This window comes from Hibiscus syriacus, unplaced genomic scaffold, assembly GCF_006381635.1.
Source record: "Hibiscus syriacus cultivar Baekdansim isolate YM2019G1 unplaced genomic scaffold, ASM638163v2 tig00000764_pilon, whole genome shotgun sequence".
NCBI lineage: Eukaryota > Viridiplantae > Streptophyta > Magnoliopsida > Malvales > Malvaceae > Hibiscus > Hibiscus syriacus.
This window is the reverse complement of record NW_024061820.1, coordinates 818,220-833,258: the sequence shown is the minus strand read 5'-3', so window position 1 is coordinate 833,258 and position 15,039 is coordinate 818,220. Positions and strand designations below refer to the sequence as shown.

Here is a 15,039-nt window from a genome sequence, read left to right as displayed (position 1 = left end):
ACCCGCGCTTTGAAGTTTTTGAAAGTTGAAAACACATCGGACTTCTTCTTAATATGGTACACCCAACATCTCCTGGAGTAGTCATCAATAAATGAGGCAAAAATATTTTGCTCCTCTTAGGGATGTAACTGGTGCTTGCCATACGTCAGAGTGAACCAGTTCTAGAACACTTTTGCCTCTAGAATTTGATGTGTTGAATTTCAATCGGTGCTGCTTACTTGTTATGTAATGCTCACATAAAGTAAGTGATACCTTTGTTAAGCCTGGAAGTAGCTTTTGCTCCATAAGGACTTTCATTCCTTGTTCTGACATGTGTCCAAGTTTCTTATGCCATAGGATTGCAGAATCTGAACTACATGAGGCAACAGAGGCTTCTGCTTCTAGCAATGTCTCTCCCTTTAGCATGTACAAGTTTGCAGCTATCTTTTCACCTTTCAGCACCACAAGCGCTCCACAGAACACCTTCATGATTCCTTTCCGTGTTTAATCTTGCTAGCATTATTATCCAACAATCCGTAGGATAATAAATTTTTCTTCAGACCTTTCACGTGTCGCACATCTCGAACAACTTTAATTGTTCCATCATACGTCTTCAATTTGATGGTTCCCATGCCAACGATCTCTAAGGCATGATCATTGCAACTATACACAGATCCTCCTGAGACAGGTTCATAAAGATGAAACCATTCTCTTATTGAGGTCATGTGATATGTTGCTCCCGAATCAATGAGCCATATATCTGAAAATCGTTTTCTTCCTTCCACGGTGGTTGATGCTTCACAACATAGAGCATCTCCATCATCTGAAGTGTTTGCGATATTGCCTTGTGGATTGGAGTTTTTATTTAGACTCAACAATCCTTCTTCAAGTGACCCTTCTTTCCACAGTTGTAACACTTTAAATTATTCTTGCTTCTCGACTTCGATTCCATGTTGTGACTGTTGCTTTGGCCACGTTCTGTTGATCTCCCTCTCATCGTTGTCATCGTTGTCACGCTTCTGCTTGTTATCTTCCTGGTCTTGCGCCGATTTCTTCTTGTAAACAGCAGCTGTAACGTCATCGAAGACTAGACTGGTGACATTACTGTTTGTCAAGTTGATGATGAGTTGATCATATGAATCCGATAGACTTTGAAGTAGAAGTTCAGCACGTTCTTGTTCTCCTATTTTACAGCTTAAGGATGTAAGCTGAGAAAATAAGGTGTTCAGTGTATTTAAGTGCTCCGTCACTGAAGTAGATTCTGACATACGGAGAGTGTACAATTTCCTCTTAAGGAAAATTTTATTGTGTAGTGATGTGGCCTCGTACAATTTGGTAAGATGATCCCATATCTCCTTAGATGTCTTCTTCTCCTCGATGCTTGACAATACTTCATCTGCTAATGCTAGATGAAAGTTTGTCATAGCATTCCCGTCCATCTCGTTCCATTTGATGTCATCTGCGAAATCCACCGGTCTTTCATTGATAGCCGCTAGACACCCGTCTTTCCTTAGGATGGCCTTCATCTTCAATTTCCACAATGAGAAATTTCTCCCATTGAATTTTTCAATATCAAATTTCGTTGCCATAGCTTCTTTTACGGATAGCTCCCACTATTTCACTATCGTGAATAGTTCTCTGGAACCTTCCAGAAGGGTAATAACTTCTTATTTTCTTATGTTGGAGGATCCACCTTTTGGTGGCAACCACAAAGACAATAAATAGATATTACACTCTAATCTAGCTCTGATACCTTAATTAACTCAACATAATTGAAATACTTAAATTCCAAGTTTTATAAATTCAATACTTAAAAACTTCCAAGTTCGATAAATCAAATACTTAAAACTTCAAGTTCGATAATTGAAACAAAGTTTACGATAATTGAAATAAAGTTTAAAATAACTACATTGCCATCTCTTCTCATCATCTTCGCCTTCTTCGTTGGAGGGATATTCCAAGTTCGACTTCTTCAAGTGTAAGTTTGCTTCCAAATCGACATCAATTGTAAGTTTGATTCCGCATTCATTCTCATTTGATCGTGTATTACACTACTTGATCCGTATTTAGTTAAATAAATTGCAAACATGTCTCGAAAACATTTGTTAAATAATTTATTTGGTTTTGGACAAAGTGGGTTCATCATCGGTTAGATTAAAAGCAAACGCAATTTGTTCAATTAGTGTTTCAACCCCACAAACATTTAACGTTGGGTTTAAAGCGGCGGCAAGTAAAAATGGGGGAATCTCCTTAAAATATTTTAAAAGTTTTCCTTCATTGCAAAGCAAATTTCTTGAAAAATTTCGGTTTCAAATTCAAAGTCATTTAGTCGGGTAGCCAACAAAAATATTTGATTAAGAACCAACGGGCTAGTAGGGTATAAACACGTAAAAAAAGTTGTTGCATTTTTAAAAACCTCAAGCAAATCGGTTTAGTTTGGCTATAGTTTCCCAACTCGAATCCGGATAAATGTTTGGGACATGACCCCTCTCAAAAAGCCGATCGTGAAATGTTTGTAATGTTTCCCTTTGTCTTAAGGCAGTATGCATCATCATCCAAGTTGAGTTCCAACGAGTTGGACAATCCAAATTAGGACCCAAAGCTTTTTTATTAACGGACTTACAAAATCGTTTATAATCATTTAGTATTTTGTTGTTGTTACAAAGAACCGATTTTATCATTGTTTTAAATTCTAATCTAATCGGCTCAATAACCTCCAAACCGGCTTGCACGGATAAATTAATTATGTGTGCAACGCAATGGGTATGAAAAACGCACTGTCTAAAATCGGTGAAAGTAATATTTTCAATCTTGGAACCGCGTTTGTATTTCGATGCATTATCAAGGATATAGAAAAACTTTATTTTCTAATTTATAAAGACAATTTACCCTTTTTAAAAGTGTAAATAAATTAGCACCGGTATGCGGCTCACCGAATAATTCAAACGCGATTGTTCTTTTCATCATTTGCCAATATCTTGATCTAACCAATGTGATGTAACGGATAAAAAAGAATTTCCGGTATTATGAGGGGAACTCCAAACGTCACATGTAAGCGACACAATAACGGTGTTCTTGGAATCCTAAATCATTTTTCCCTCGCCGTACGCCACATTTTTATAGCATCTCTTCTAAGGGTAGTACGACTTACTTGAGTATAACGTGGTTGCATTAGTTGTTGAATTGTTGTCGTGAAATCTTCATCATCAAAGTGGTCGAACGACAATGCTTTTTGTAACGAACTTTGTAAACGCTTCTCGTAATTTTTCGTTGTCGTAAACAAAAACACCACCTTGCGGTGTAAGATTCGATGACTAGGATCCGATCTTGAGCGAAGTGCCATGTTTGTCAAATGGTTCTTCACGTTGTGTTTCCTTCCGATGCAAGAACTTTAGACAAAGTTTACAACGCGCCCTCCTCGAGCCATTTGACATCTCATAAATCGTAGTGATCCCAAATATCTTTGTTTCAAGTGTGTTCGATCACTCTCAATACTTCAAGGTTTCCCCCGACGGAAGATTCAGCGTGTTACTCATGATGAACAAAAAATTAAAAAATAAGATTTGAGAGATGTTTAAGTGTTGTGTAATAAGATTTGAGAAAGTTGTAATCAACCAAATACATCCCAACCTATTTATACATGTTTAGGGTGGTAAAATGGTAATTTTTTAAAGAAAAAAACGGTCAAAAACGGTCACAAAAACCCCCCAACGGCTATATTAACGGCTAGTTTTTTAAACCAGACCGGTTTTTTTTGGAAAAATCGGTTTTTAATCGGTTTTTTTCAAACCGATTTTTTATCCGGTAAAAAAAACCGGTCTAGGTTTTTTTTCTCCAAACCGGTTAAAATAATCGGTTTAACAAAAACTGATCCGGTTAAAAAAATGATTTTTCCCAAATCCGATTTGGATATTTTTTTCACAAAATTGGATATTCAAATTTTTATGAATGAAGGCGATGGGAGGGAATGAACAGTTTTACTTTTGGCCAACACCAACTTTTGTTTTTTGGAGGCATCATGTTTCAAAAGAAAACATGGGAGATTCCCAAGATGTGTGGATGCACATGTAGGAGAGCCCAAACAAGGTGACACCATTATCATTCTAAAGAACTCATTTCCCCCAAAGCCCAAAGGCATGCAACCACATCTATCTATTGCTTACGGAAATAAATAATAGGCATGCAAAATTTAACATTATTTCCTTAAAAAACAATATTAAATTTTTTTCATTCCCATTTCAAATTTAAATAAAAATTTCTTTCGCTAAGCGATAAAAAATTATAAAAATATCGACTTTGCTGAACAGTAATTGTCATTTTCTAAGTAGAAAACATTAACTTTGTAAAAGAATTAGCCTTATTTGATTTTTTTTCATCAATACATTAAGTTGTTTTGTTTAACAGAGAGAGACTAATTTGTACCATTCTTAGAGGGACAATTAAACCAATTTTCATAATGGAAAGATCAAATTGATTTATTCAATAATATAAGAACTTAATTTATACAATCTCTATAGTAAAAAACCTCCTGTATTGATAGGTACGTTGAACCACCTTCACCATGATCTCCAATTAAGTTTGAATTTGAGAACATGAATGTTGGAGAAGCTATACCATCTAATTTCCAGCTGAATTATAGCAAGGTTGCTTTCAATAATGTAAATAAGACAGCATTTCCAGGGTGAGAACCCATGCATTCAGATTTTATGCATAGTTCTAACCTTTTGGCATAACCAACCATTGAAACTAGTTAAATGCTTCTCTCTGTTTTGTTGGGAGCTCCAGATTTGGCTCAGATTCACTGAGGGGTGCAAAGTACTGATCCACCATATCATTGGACACTTTTTCCAAGCTTGAAGATTCCCACTACATCCCCAAGATTTTAAATAACACTCGGGTTTGGCAACAATATACAAAAAAAATCCTTTGGCGATCGGAATGTAAAAGAATGGTACCTTTGGAGCAAAGTCTTTGTCCACAACTTGTGCTCTAACCTAAATAAGGAAAGAACAAATTCCATGAAGTCCTTGAAATTAAATTTTATTCACTAATTGGAAAGTGTAAAAACTAAAAGGTTTTGTACCTCACAGAAGTCGTTAGAGATTTGTTTAGATATCCCTTGACAGGACATCCGATACTCTCGAATCCAGCATTGGTCGAAGGTTTGAAATCTGCCTTCTCGTATCTGAAAAATATATAAAGACACCATCAGCAATTATTGAATACCACTCAAAAGGGAGAAAGGGGGGCGATGGTGGTTGAGAAGACTCGCTGATCTCAAAGAAACCTTTAAACTCAATGGTGAAGCTTGTGTAAGTTTCTTTAATGTGGAATTGCACCATGGGTCATTTGTTGCAGATGCTTCACTTTCCTGCAGATATTACCATTATGGGTACATCAGTCTGAAAAAAGTCAAACAGAAAGAAAATGCTTACCATAGCATCGATAATTTCTTCAACTGTGTCATGGCCAAAACATTTATAAAGCACTTCATCCTATATATGTAATACGCATAATTAGAATATACTAAAAATTACGATAGTAGATTATGACAAAAAAAAAAGGACTAGACACTAGAGAGCACTGAAATGCTAGCAGTTACAACCAGTTACAGAAATATGGTCTCCTATATGAGAAAACAAACCTGTGCGCACCGATCTTTTCAGGATAGGCAACATCACTATATTTCTCCAAATGTAGAGTCAATGACAGAAGGATCATCAGTGACCAAATTTCCAAGCTCTTCTTCAATCAGTGGAAGCTTCTGTACAGGAACAAAATACACCAATACATAACCAGGAAAGATCAATAAATTATAAGGAGAAGAAATACACATGCTCTTCATCATTACTAACCTCAGTGTGTGAGAGTTGTGTTGCAACACCACAAGAAATCATTTCAGCTCCACTGAGTTTTTCTCCTGTCAGACCCAATTACTCTCCTGCAAACAAGTTTGTCTAAGATATTAGTGCATATATAAATAAAATCAAGCTTGATATACATGTTATAGGAATATTCTAACAACGTTAAACTTAGAAAAATAACAAATTGGAAGGAAGATCAGAAGTTTTATTAACACAATAAATCCATGATTAAACTATACATTAAAAATCCAAGAAACCATCAATGAAAAGCAAAGTGGAACGAGCGTAAAGAAATCATACTGTAAAGGCCTAGCTAAGTGACCAGGTAATCAAGAGAGGTGAAAGGATGCTGCTGCATCAGGATGGAAGCCAATCTAAGTTTCAGGGGTAGCAAAAACCTGTAAAACTTTGTGGTTAAGTTACTTGCGTTCCCAACTAGCAAGTTTATTATTATGAACAGAGAAAGTGACATGATGAAAAACTACTATTTAAGTTCAAAAAGAATCCCTTAAACAAGATGATTACGAGGAAAAAGAATAAATATCCAGCAGTGAACCAAGAAACATCAGAAAATATCGGAAAGTAAATCATTGTAACATACAGTTCTACCAGTCGCAAGCCGAAATGTCCCAGGTATTGAAATTCCAGCTCCACCACCCATAGTAATTCCATTTAAAATAGCCAACTAGAAACAAATCATTACTTTGTGTCACCACCAAAAAGAAAAACCAATATACATATCTCCTATCATCAATTCACCAGAACAACCACACAAAAATATTGTTTCAATAAACTTCAGAAAGAAAAAATCACCAACAACAAGTGATGATTCTTAATATACAAAGAACAGAAACTGAACACTTACATGTGGCTTCAAATATGTACCGACATGGTATATAAAGCTATAAGCCGTCCTAAAAAGTTCCTTACACTCTTCTATCTTCCCTGCACTAAGACAGTTTAAAAGGTTAATAACCATGAATAATCAACCATCCAATAAATAATGTTTAAAGACATACTTCACATATTAAAATCTATTTAGCATTCATTTTATTCATCTAGTTTTTACCTTCATTTATCAAATGATATAGAGCAACAATATCTCCACCTGCACAAAATGCCCTTCCACTGCCCTTTAATTATCCCAAAAATGAAGTTCCTCAGTTGTCACTTAATATTTTACTATACCGTTAATATAGCACTTAATTCTTTTAAAAGAAAAAAAATCGAAATTACCTTCATGACCACAAATCCGATATTTGGATCATTTTCCCAAGATGCGTACAGTTCGTGCAACCTAGCGCACTGTAAATTGAAATCCTTCCCCGTAAATTGTTAATCTAATAGAAAGAATATAAACAATAAACCCTAGATAACGTAACAGAAGTTCCGAAACGCAATTGAAATGCAATGAGGAACTTTACTACGTTTGTATTGAGAGCATTGAGAGATGAAGGTCTGTGGAGAATCGCTATTCGAGAAGTAGCTCTACCTTCAACAAGCACCTACAACATTATGTGCACATACATACATAAGTACATATATCATCGATACCTAAAATTGATCGAATTCAAGGTTCCAAAAGAGAAGTGAACTGACTTCATTTTGAAGATCACCAACAGAGGAATTGATTGGAAGAGGGGATAGGTTTCTCTTGAACCGGAATAGACTGTCACGACGAAGACTTGTTACCAAACGCTTCAAACTCTGCAATTCGGATTTTCACTCGATTACTCGAAGCCTTAGCTCAATTGTTCAGTAACCGTGGAGACGAGGAGCCAAAATGTCGTGCAAGCTACCGTTCCGCAGCAGAAATACACTGTGCCGAACTGGGTTTTTGACTTTGGATTTCGCGTAACAGTCTAATAGCGTTTAAGGCCCATTGATATGGGTTTTTTTTTCTTCTAGGATTAATGCAATTTTTATGCGTCACGGTGGTGCCTATTTTGTAACAAAATCAAAATACTATGCATATTGTATAATTTTTGAAAGGTTAGTGATCAAAAACATTATTTCAGGAGTTTAGTGACCATTCTTAACTTTATCCTATTTTCGTTTATGGGTAATAGTGTTTTTCCTCCAATTGATTTGCTAATGCTTTATTTCATCTGGGTTTTTTCCTACATATTTTTATTCTTTTTCTCTTTTCCCCCTGAATGGTATAAAACAAATTCATATACTCGGTTAATCATCTGGGAATATTTCTTGTAAAATAACTCTTATATTACCTGGAGAAATTGCGGAAGGCTTTGTGATAAAGCTGAGAGCAGTGCGGAGTTTGCTACAGTTTCTATCGCTGGTATCTTTCCTCGTATAAACCTTGTTACTGGATTTATTCCTGATTTATCACTGTTTTTTCAATACAATCTACGACTTTTTTATAGAATTAGCAAACCGGAGACTGTTCAGTCTAAGCAAGTTCCTTTTGTTCCTCTCATTTTCCATCTAACTCTTAAGGCTTGATTAAAAGTACTAGCTTTATTTTGCCTTAAATATTAAAGTTCTAGAATTTTTGTCCATTTTCAGTTTTGTATGAACGTTGTTCAATTTCAGGTAAAGGGTTAATTTTAAGGGATTTGGAATGGATGAGAATATGAAGCTATTGCAGCAAAGTTTGATTGAACTTGAAACTGAAGCTGAACACTTGCTATTAGCCAGACATCAGGTAAGCCTTAGTTTATATTCGGACTCTCAATTTCTAGAACAGACAACTTCACCAGGCTGAGTAGGCCAATAAAATTATTCATCCAGGTCGACAAATTATAGCTTCTTCCATTCCTTTATTAAAAAAGTTAATATAGACTACCCTTTGGTGCAAGTTAAAGTTTTTTTTTTCCATTTTTAAATAATTCAATGTTTTAAAGTCATATTAATTTGTAAGTGCAGCTGGTTGAAAATGATAAAGCGAGGAATGGGAACAGGGAAGCGCTTACTGCACTGAGGAAGAGGGCTCGGACGACAAAACTAGTGTTCCATCCCCTTTTGAGTCAATGATGAAGGATATTGGAAACCCTGGATTAAGACCTTTGGTAAAGGAGATTTGTGCTACTTGTGGCAACCATGACTCAAATGAGCGGACATGGGTGATGTTCCCAGGAACTGATGTTTTTGCGAAGATACCGTTTCATGCTGCTCACACTATTTAGAGACGGGTTTGATTTGCAAGTTAAATTATTTTTAAGACTTTGGTGTTTAATTAATGTAGAAAATTAAATGGAGTTATTCTTCACTTTCTGTATAGAGCTTTGTTGAGTAGTTGAAGAACAGATTGGATTTTGTTGCTTGACGCCAACTCAATCAATTGTTGTTGGTGTTATTGTTTTCACTAACACGGTAACATTATGGTAATTGGGGGCATAGAGCATGATTCGGAATTCTAATTAATAATTGCTAGGATTTTCCCAGTTTTGTTCATGATTCATGTGCTTGAACTTTGAAGTTTAATTCTTGTCCTTGCTGTTATTCAGATAAAACAAATCTGGATCTTGAAGCTCAGAAACTTCAAAGCTATGTGAAGGAGAAATCCTTTTTGATATCAGAAAAAGGTGTCCTTGCTGACAAGATTAGCCCTGGCGTTCTTAGATCCTTGGTGGCGTTAAAAGATAAACCATGGTAAGTAAAATTGATTAGATATCAGTCTATCTCTATCCTTCGTGGTAACAAATGATATTTATCCTATTCTGTGTGGTAGCTTTGATCATAGGTTTCTTCAACTATGTCTTCACTTTATTTATGCCAACTGCTAATAGACAGCTGATTGTCATGATAATCATAAAGGATGGATTTGTAAGATGAAGAAGCTACTAAATGGAAATTTTATTCATCTCTTATTTTTTTGTTTCAGTAACTTAGGAAGCAGGCTACATGATGTATTTCTTAGCATGGTCCATTTCTTGCATTGTAGTGATTTATTGTATGCAAACATGCTACTTCTTCACTAGTGCATTCAGCTGCACAAAGGCTGAATTCTAAATGTTCATTTTTTTATCCCTCGAGTTATGTGAGGCTGCCGTTTCCATTTTTGCAAATGTGCGACTGTAAATAACATTTAGTTCCTTCTCTTTGATAGTTTTTCTCCCTTCCTACTTTAGTTGAATGTCAGGAAGGTCAATATCATATTCCGAGACCATTCAGATTTATGCTTAATGCACTTATCTTGTTTTCACTTGGTTCCCTGCCCCACTCCTCCCGCTCGCCAGCCACCACTGACAGAAACAAAGGCTGCTTCTAGTGTTTTTAGCTCAAACATCATCATGCACACTTATCTTTTCTATGGATGATTTATGTTTAAAATCGCCTAATTTGAAACTACCATTGTTTGTTCTTATTTGCAGATTTGTGATATCTGTCTGATGTGAACATTGCTCTTTATAGGGAGGTGACAATGAAATTGGTGGGAATTATATTTGAACAGAAACATCTGATAGATAAAGGAGCATGGACAAAATTTATCAATCATTGCGTTGTTGACTGCTCTGTTAACATTGGTTTTGAGAAGAACTACGTCTTTGAATCTACACATTATGCGTTTTTATCTTACCTATCTTTGTTTGTTCACTAACATACAAGAGAGCCATAGAGGCAAAGTTCATATGCTGCATCTTTCATTATTGCTCGCCGCATTCACCACTTCCTCTGCAAATAGTTTCTCGGGATTTCTGTTGAACTTTGAGAACCTTTCGAGCTTAACTGTCACCGCATTCTTGAAATTAATAGCTTCCTAAACTTGTGAACATGATCTCTGCATCTTAACTCCACTTAAACATCTAGATTTTGCCATTTCTTTGTGTGAAAGTCATTTTTTTTGGCTATAGCTCTGGCCTTAACGTATCACTTTGTGACCTCAATTCAACCTTGAAAGATTGTGTTTGCCATATGATTGGGAAAATCCATGTACTGTCCAAGATAGTTTTCAGCAGCACATACACTCCTGATCCGTGACTGCGGCATTACCTACGTAAAAACTGAAAAATTGAGGCATACTTTGTGCCGTGGAGCACTCGCATTCCTCTCCAGTTAATCCCCTATCAGAGTCTCAAAAATGGCAGCTATCTAGTATCGATAAATCAGCTGAAACTCGACACTGAAGCAGAATACGAGTCATCATCGAAATCTGATAGAGGCATTAGTTCTTCAAGATCTTGATTTCTGCCTGCCTGTATCATCCTCAACAGTTTCGGGAAATTGGTGTAATTCATTGCCCAAGTTCGAGAGAAACTGACAATCTTCTCCTTTGGATCGAAACAGTCGGTCTTCTCCTATGGATCTAAACACTATGATCATTCTTGGTATCATCGAATCTCTCCTGCAAGATGGAGTTTTTACATATTCGCAGCTTCTTTTAATTTATTTTGTAATTATTGTTTAGAAAGATTGAAAAAATATTAAAATAAATTTTTAGCTTTAGTTTAAAGAAAAAAAAAGATGTTATCCATTAATTTAACATACAGTAGAAGGATGACTTCATGAAGAAACCGAATAGGTGAGATACACAAAGCTATATGAAAACAATTAAACAAACGTAAGAAGTTACTGTTAAAAAGGTGATGATAATTGTAGTTGCAAAATCAAGCAATGATCCAGGTAAATAGGCAATTAGAAGCCAAATAACAATGGGAATTCCAGTTCACACTACATGTGTTCCCTCCAAGGAATTCCACAACTCCGAACACTCTTCTTCATCGTCCTCGGCTTTTGCCCTCACAGACAACATTCCGGACGCCGAGCTTGAAGCTTGCATAAGATTCAATGTCAACCCAGCACCAGTTTCCTGGAACTTGTCCCAGCCCTGAGGAAACAAAGGATGCTGCTGAACGTCGGAAGCAGGATGGGCATCTCCAAGATGTTCCATTCCATGGTTCAAATGCCAGTCTCGATCGAGCACAAGCTGCTCGGCCAGCACAGCAGCACGATTTTCAGCAATCAGCTCACGTAAGGCCGCACTAGATCTTGTGGAAAGATCAGACGGGGAGATCCATGAATCAGATGTAGATGACAGAAGAGAGTGAGCACGTCCATTTGAAGACGATAGGTGGTATGGAAATCTCCCGGTCATCAATTTATTATCTGCTGGACAACATACTTTCAGCTGAGTTCATAATTCAGACAATTAACTTCTAACTACTAAGTACAGTTCCGAGTCTCACTAGTTGAACAATAGTCCGTTCATGTGTTTAGTCAATAGTAATTGAATATCAGCACAGTATTCAAACTACAGGGATTCAACTGTGACCATCTCAGCAGATGGAAATCTTGATCAGATCAAAAGCAAATAAATGACATAAAAAACAAAGCGCTGATGGAGAAGATTCATAAATCATTGTAATAAAATGCACTTTCCAACTAGTAAGTTCAGCGTCAGCATGAACATACTGCAAAAGAAAAAAAGAAGGAAAACTAACCATAAACAACACTATCATATACATTAAAGAATCGACTAAAAAAGCAAAAAGAGAGTACCTTGAGCAGAGTTCTTAGAAGAAGAATCATGAGCTGTTTTCCTCCTACGCTCATTGTGGCCAGCCAATTTCCTTCTGCAACTCCTCTTCGAGTCGTCAAATTCTGACACCACATGAAACCTATGCCCATTTCCACATGCATACATCATCTCTTTATAAATTACCGCAATTTCCTTATTACTTTCATGTCGGTATAAAAATATATATAACCCTAATAGGAAAAAGTAAAGGAATGAAGACAAATGCAGGAAAGCAAAAACAAAAATGTTGCTTAGATAAAATGGGAAATGCAACTGAAGAGTAATGTACCTTTTTGTTCATACTTTTAGCCGTATAATGGAAAAAGATAAATGAATGGTAGAATTGAAAGGGGTCACCTGCTACACTGCTGACAGAAACGCTGCTCTAACCCTAGCACAACCACCTTGGGTGCCTTCGAGTGCATCTCACAAACTTTATGCCTCCGGTGATACTCTTTTGCATTCACAAGCTCAACATCGCAACCTTCCACTAGACACCGTGGTACCGTCGCCGGAGTCCCCATGACGGCTATAGATGACGAAGGAGGCTCAACACCACCACCAACGCCGCCGCTTTCGCCACCACTAATATGGTAGCACGCTTTGCCTTTCTTTCCTACGGAGAACCCATCACCACCGACCAGGTGTCGCTCAGTCATAGATGCGGAGGAATCCTCGAAGTAGTGCCTCTTGCCTAGATTCAAGCAAACGAGGTGAGGGTCGGGGTGCATACGAGATCCATCGCCGGTATAAACCGAGTGTTCCTGGCTCAAGTGATGGGCGAGCGTGGCATTGACATGGTGAGGAAAGAACATAAGCGATGGGGCAGTACTTAACTCAGGAAGTGTCGAGGAGGGTGATGAAACAATCTCTGCCCTGGTAGCGGCGGTGCTGCCGCTACTACTAACGGTGGGGTACAAATTGAAGGCGTTGATACTATTGTTGTCTCCCCATTCGAATCTCGTACCTGCAGTAGGATTAAGCTCCCGTACATCCCAGGTCATATTAATGTTGCTATAACCAGTTTGGCCATGGTTCCCCGGGAACATGCTCCAGCCATTTTCCATATTCCCTGTCCTTCGGTTGCGTTTGCAGCTAGCACTGTCCTCTGTGTAAGAATAAAATATGATTAAGATGCAACTGTCGATAGCTTTGGGATACTTCTTTTTTTTGCTTACCTTTGCTGGGTTAGCGTACGAAGAGAGGACTGAAGCATCGTCTGGTTGTTTCACACAAAAGAAGAAATTTTATTTTATTCTTTTGAGGTTATAAGGAATGGAGAATGAATAATAGAATTACAAATGAAGGAGGGGGTTAGGTTTATTGGTTATTGAATTGTAGTCTAAAGTAGAATGGTGGGGGAGATGAATGATGGAGCTTGAGAAAGAGAAAAGCTGCACCTGCACCTTGCTAAGTTTTTGCCCAAGCGGAGACTGTGACAGATAAATGCCTGATGAGACTCCAAAAGGTCAGTTTTCATAAATTTATTCTTGCTTCAGGATGACAACTGAACCATAAAGAAGCCTTCGCTCTATTTTATCTTTTAAAACATATAAGGTATAAATTTTAATTGATTTCTAAATTTTAAAAATAATATTATAATAAAATATAAACATAAATTTTTATTATGAATTATTAGTTTAGGGGTTATTTTTCCTTAAATTAGACCAAATTTATTATTTTTACATTTATTATAGATTTACATTAATTTAATTCCGAAATTGTTTAATCATATCAATATTTAAATATTTATTATTATTTAAGATTTTTAAGATATGAATTAGAATTTAAGGTTTAAGGATTAGTGTATGATTTAGAAGTTAGGGTTCAAAGTTTAGGATAATACATTAAATAACTTTGAAGATTGAATTGATACAAAAATAGAGTAAAAATGATAAATTGAATTTACTACATGAATAAAAATAATCTTTAAGCCTAAATTATAATATAGATATGAAAGAAACAAGAAAATTATTAATTTGATTATAAATACATAATTTTATATATTGATGATGTATAATTTAATATATTATTAATTAATAATGAGATATAAAATTCTAAAAGTATTTTCGTTCAATCAAATAATTTAAAGTATTTGTGAAGTTTAATTTTACATAATAATAATTCAGATAATAATACAACATTAAGAATATATTTTATAAAAATGAAAAAAAAACATATCAATTACTACAACCGTAGCATTCAATATTGGATTATGTAAATATATCATCATTGAGTTAACTTGTGAGGAGTAAAATTAAACACAGTTAAATATCAAATACTACTTATTTAAAAAAAACATCAATATGACGTATCTTTATTTGATTAAATGATTCTAGAGGAATTGTTAATTCAACTATCTAAGTGGTTAAATAAATTATTTTTATTTTAAGATATTCCGAATTAAAACATTGATAATTACATAAATATACTGTCACTTGTAATCACATTAGATTAATAAAAAAAATATAATAAATAAAATTATTTATGATCGATAAAGTAAATATTATAATTTGTATTATTATTTTACGAACAAAGGATTTAGTAAACAAAAGGTTTCAAGGTGCTCTTAAATTGTATTAAGGGTAAGATCTTAGGTGAAGGAGTTATGAAGATCGTATTTTCGATAGACATAATCTTCGCAAGCTTAGCTATTTGATGTGTAATCAGGTTTATGGCATGTAGACATCATCTAGTCTCACTCTAACAACAACAACA

General features: G+C 35.7%; 1 protein-coding gene and 2 pseudogenes across 1 annotated transcript; 1 reads left to right on the top strand and 2 right to left on the bottom strand.

The window, feature by feature from the left end:
- Positions 1-6,172: 6,172 nt before the first annotated feature.
- On the bottom strand, positions 6,173-7,565 carry LOC120214743 (annotated as a pseudogene).
- Positions 7,566-8,386: 821 nt separating this feature from the next.
- LOC120215668 lies at positions 8,387-10,315 on the top strand (annotated as a pseudogene).
- Positions 10,316-11,457: 1,142 nt separating this feature from the next.
- Positions 11,458-13,388, bottom strand: LOC120215631 (squamosa promoter-binding-like protein 7). The gene is made up of 3 exons (XM_039213262.1): positions 12,679-13,388; positions 12,303-12,421; positions 11,458-11,909 (listed from the first exon to the last, which is right to left on the bottom strand). Exons 1-3 carry the CDS (start codon positions 13,386-13,388, stop codon positions 11,470-11,472), a joined length of 1,269 nt encoding a protein of 422 aa, XP_039069193.1. The 3' UTR covers positions 11,458-11,469.
- Positions 13,389-15,039: the final 1,651 nt, after the last annotated feature.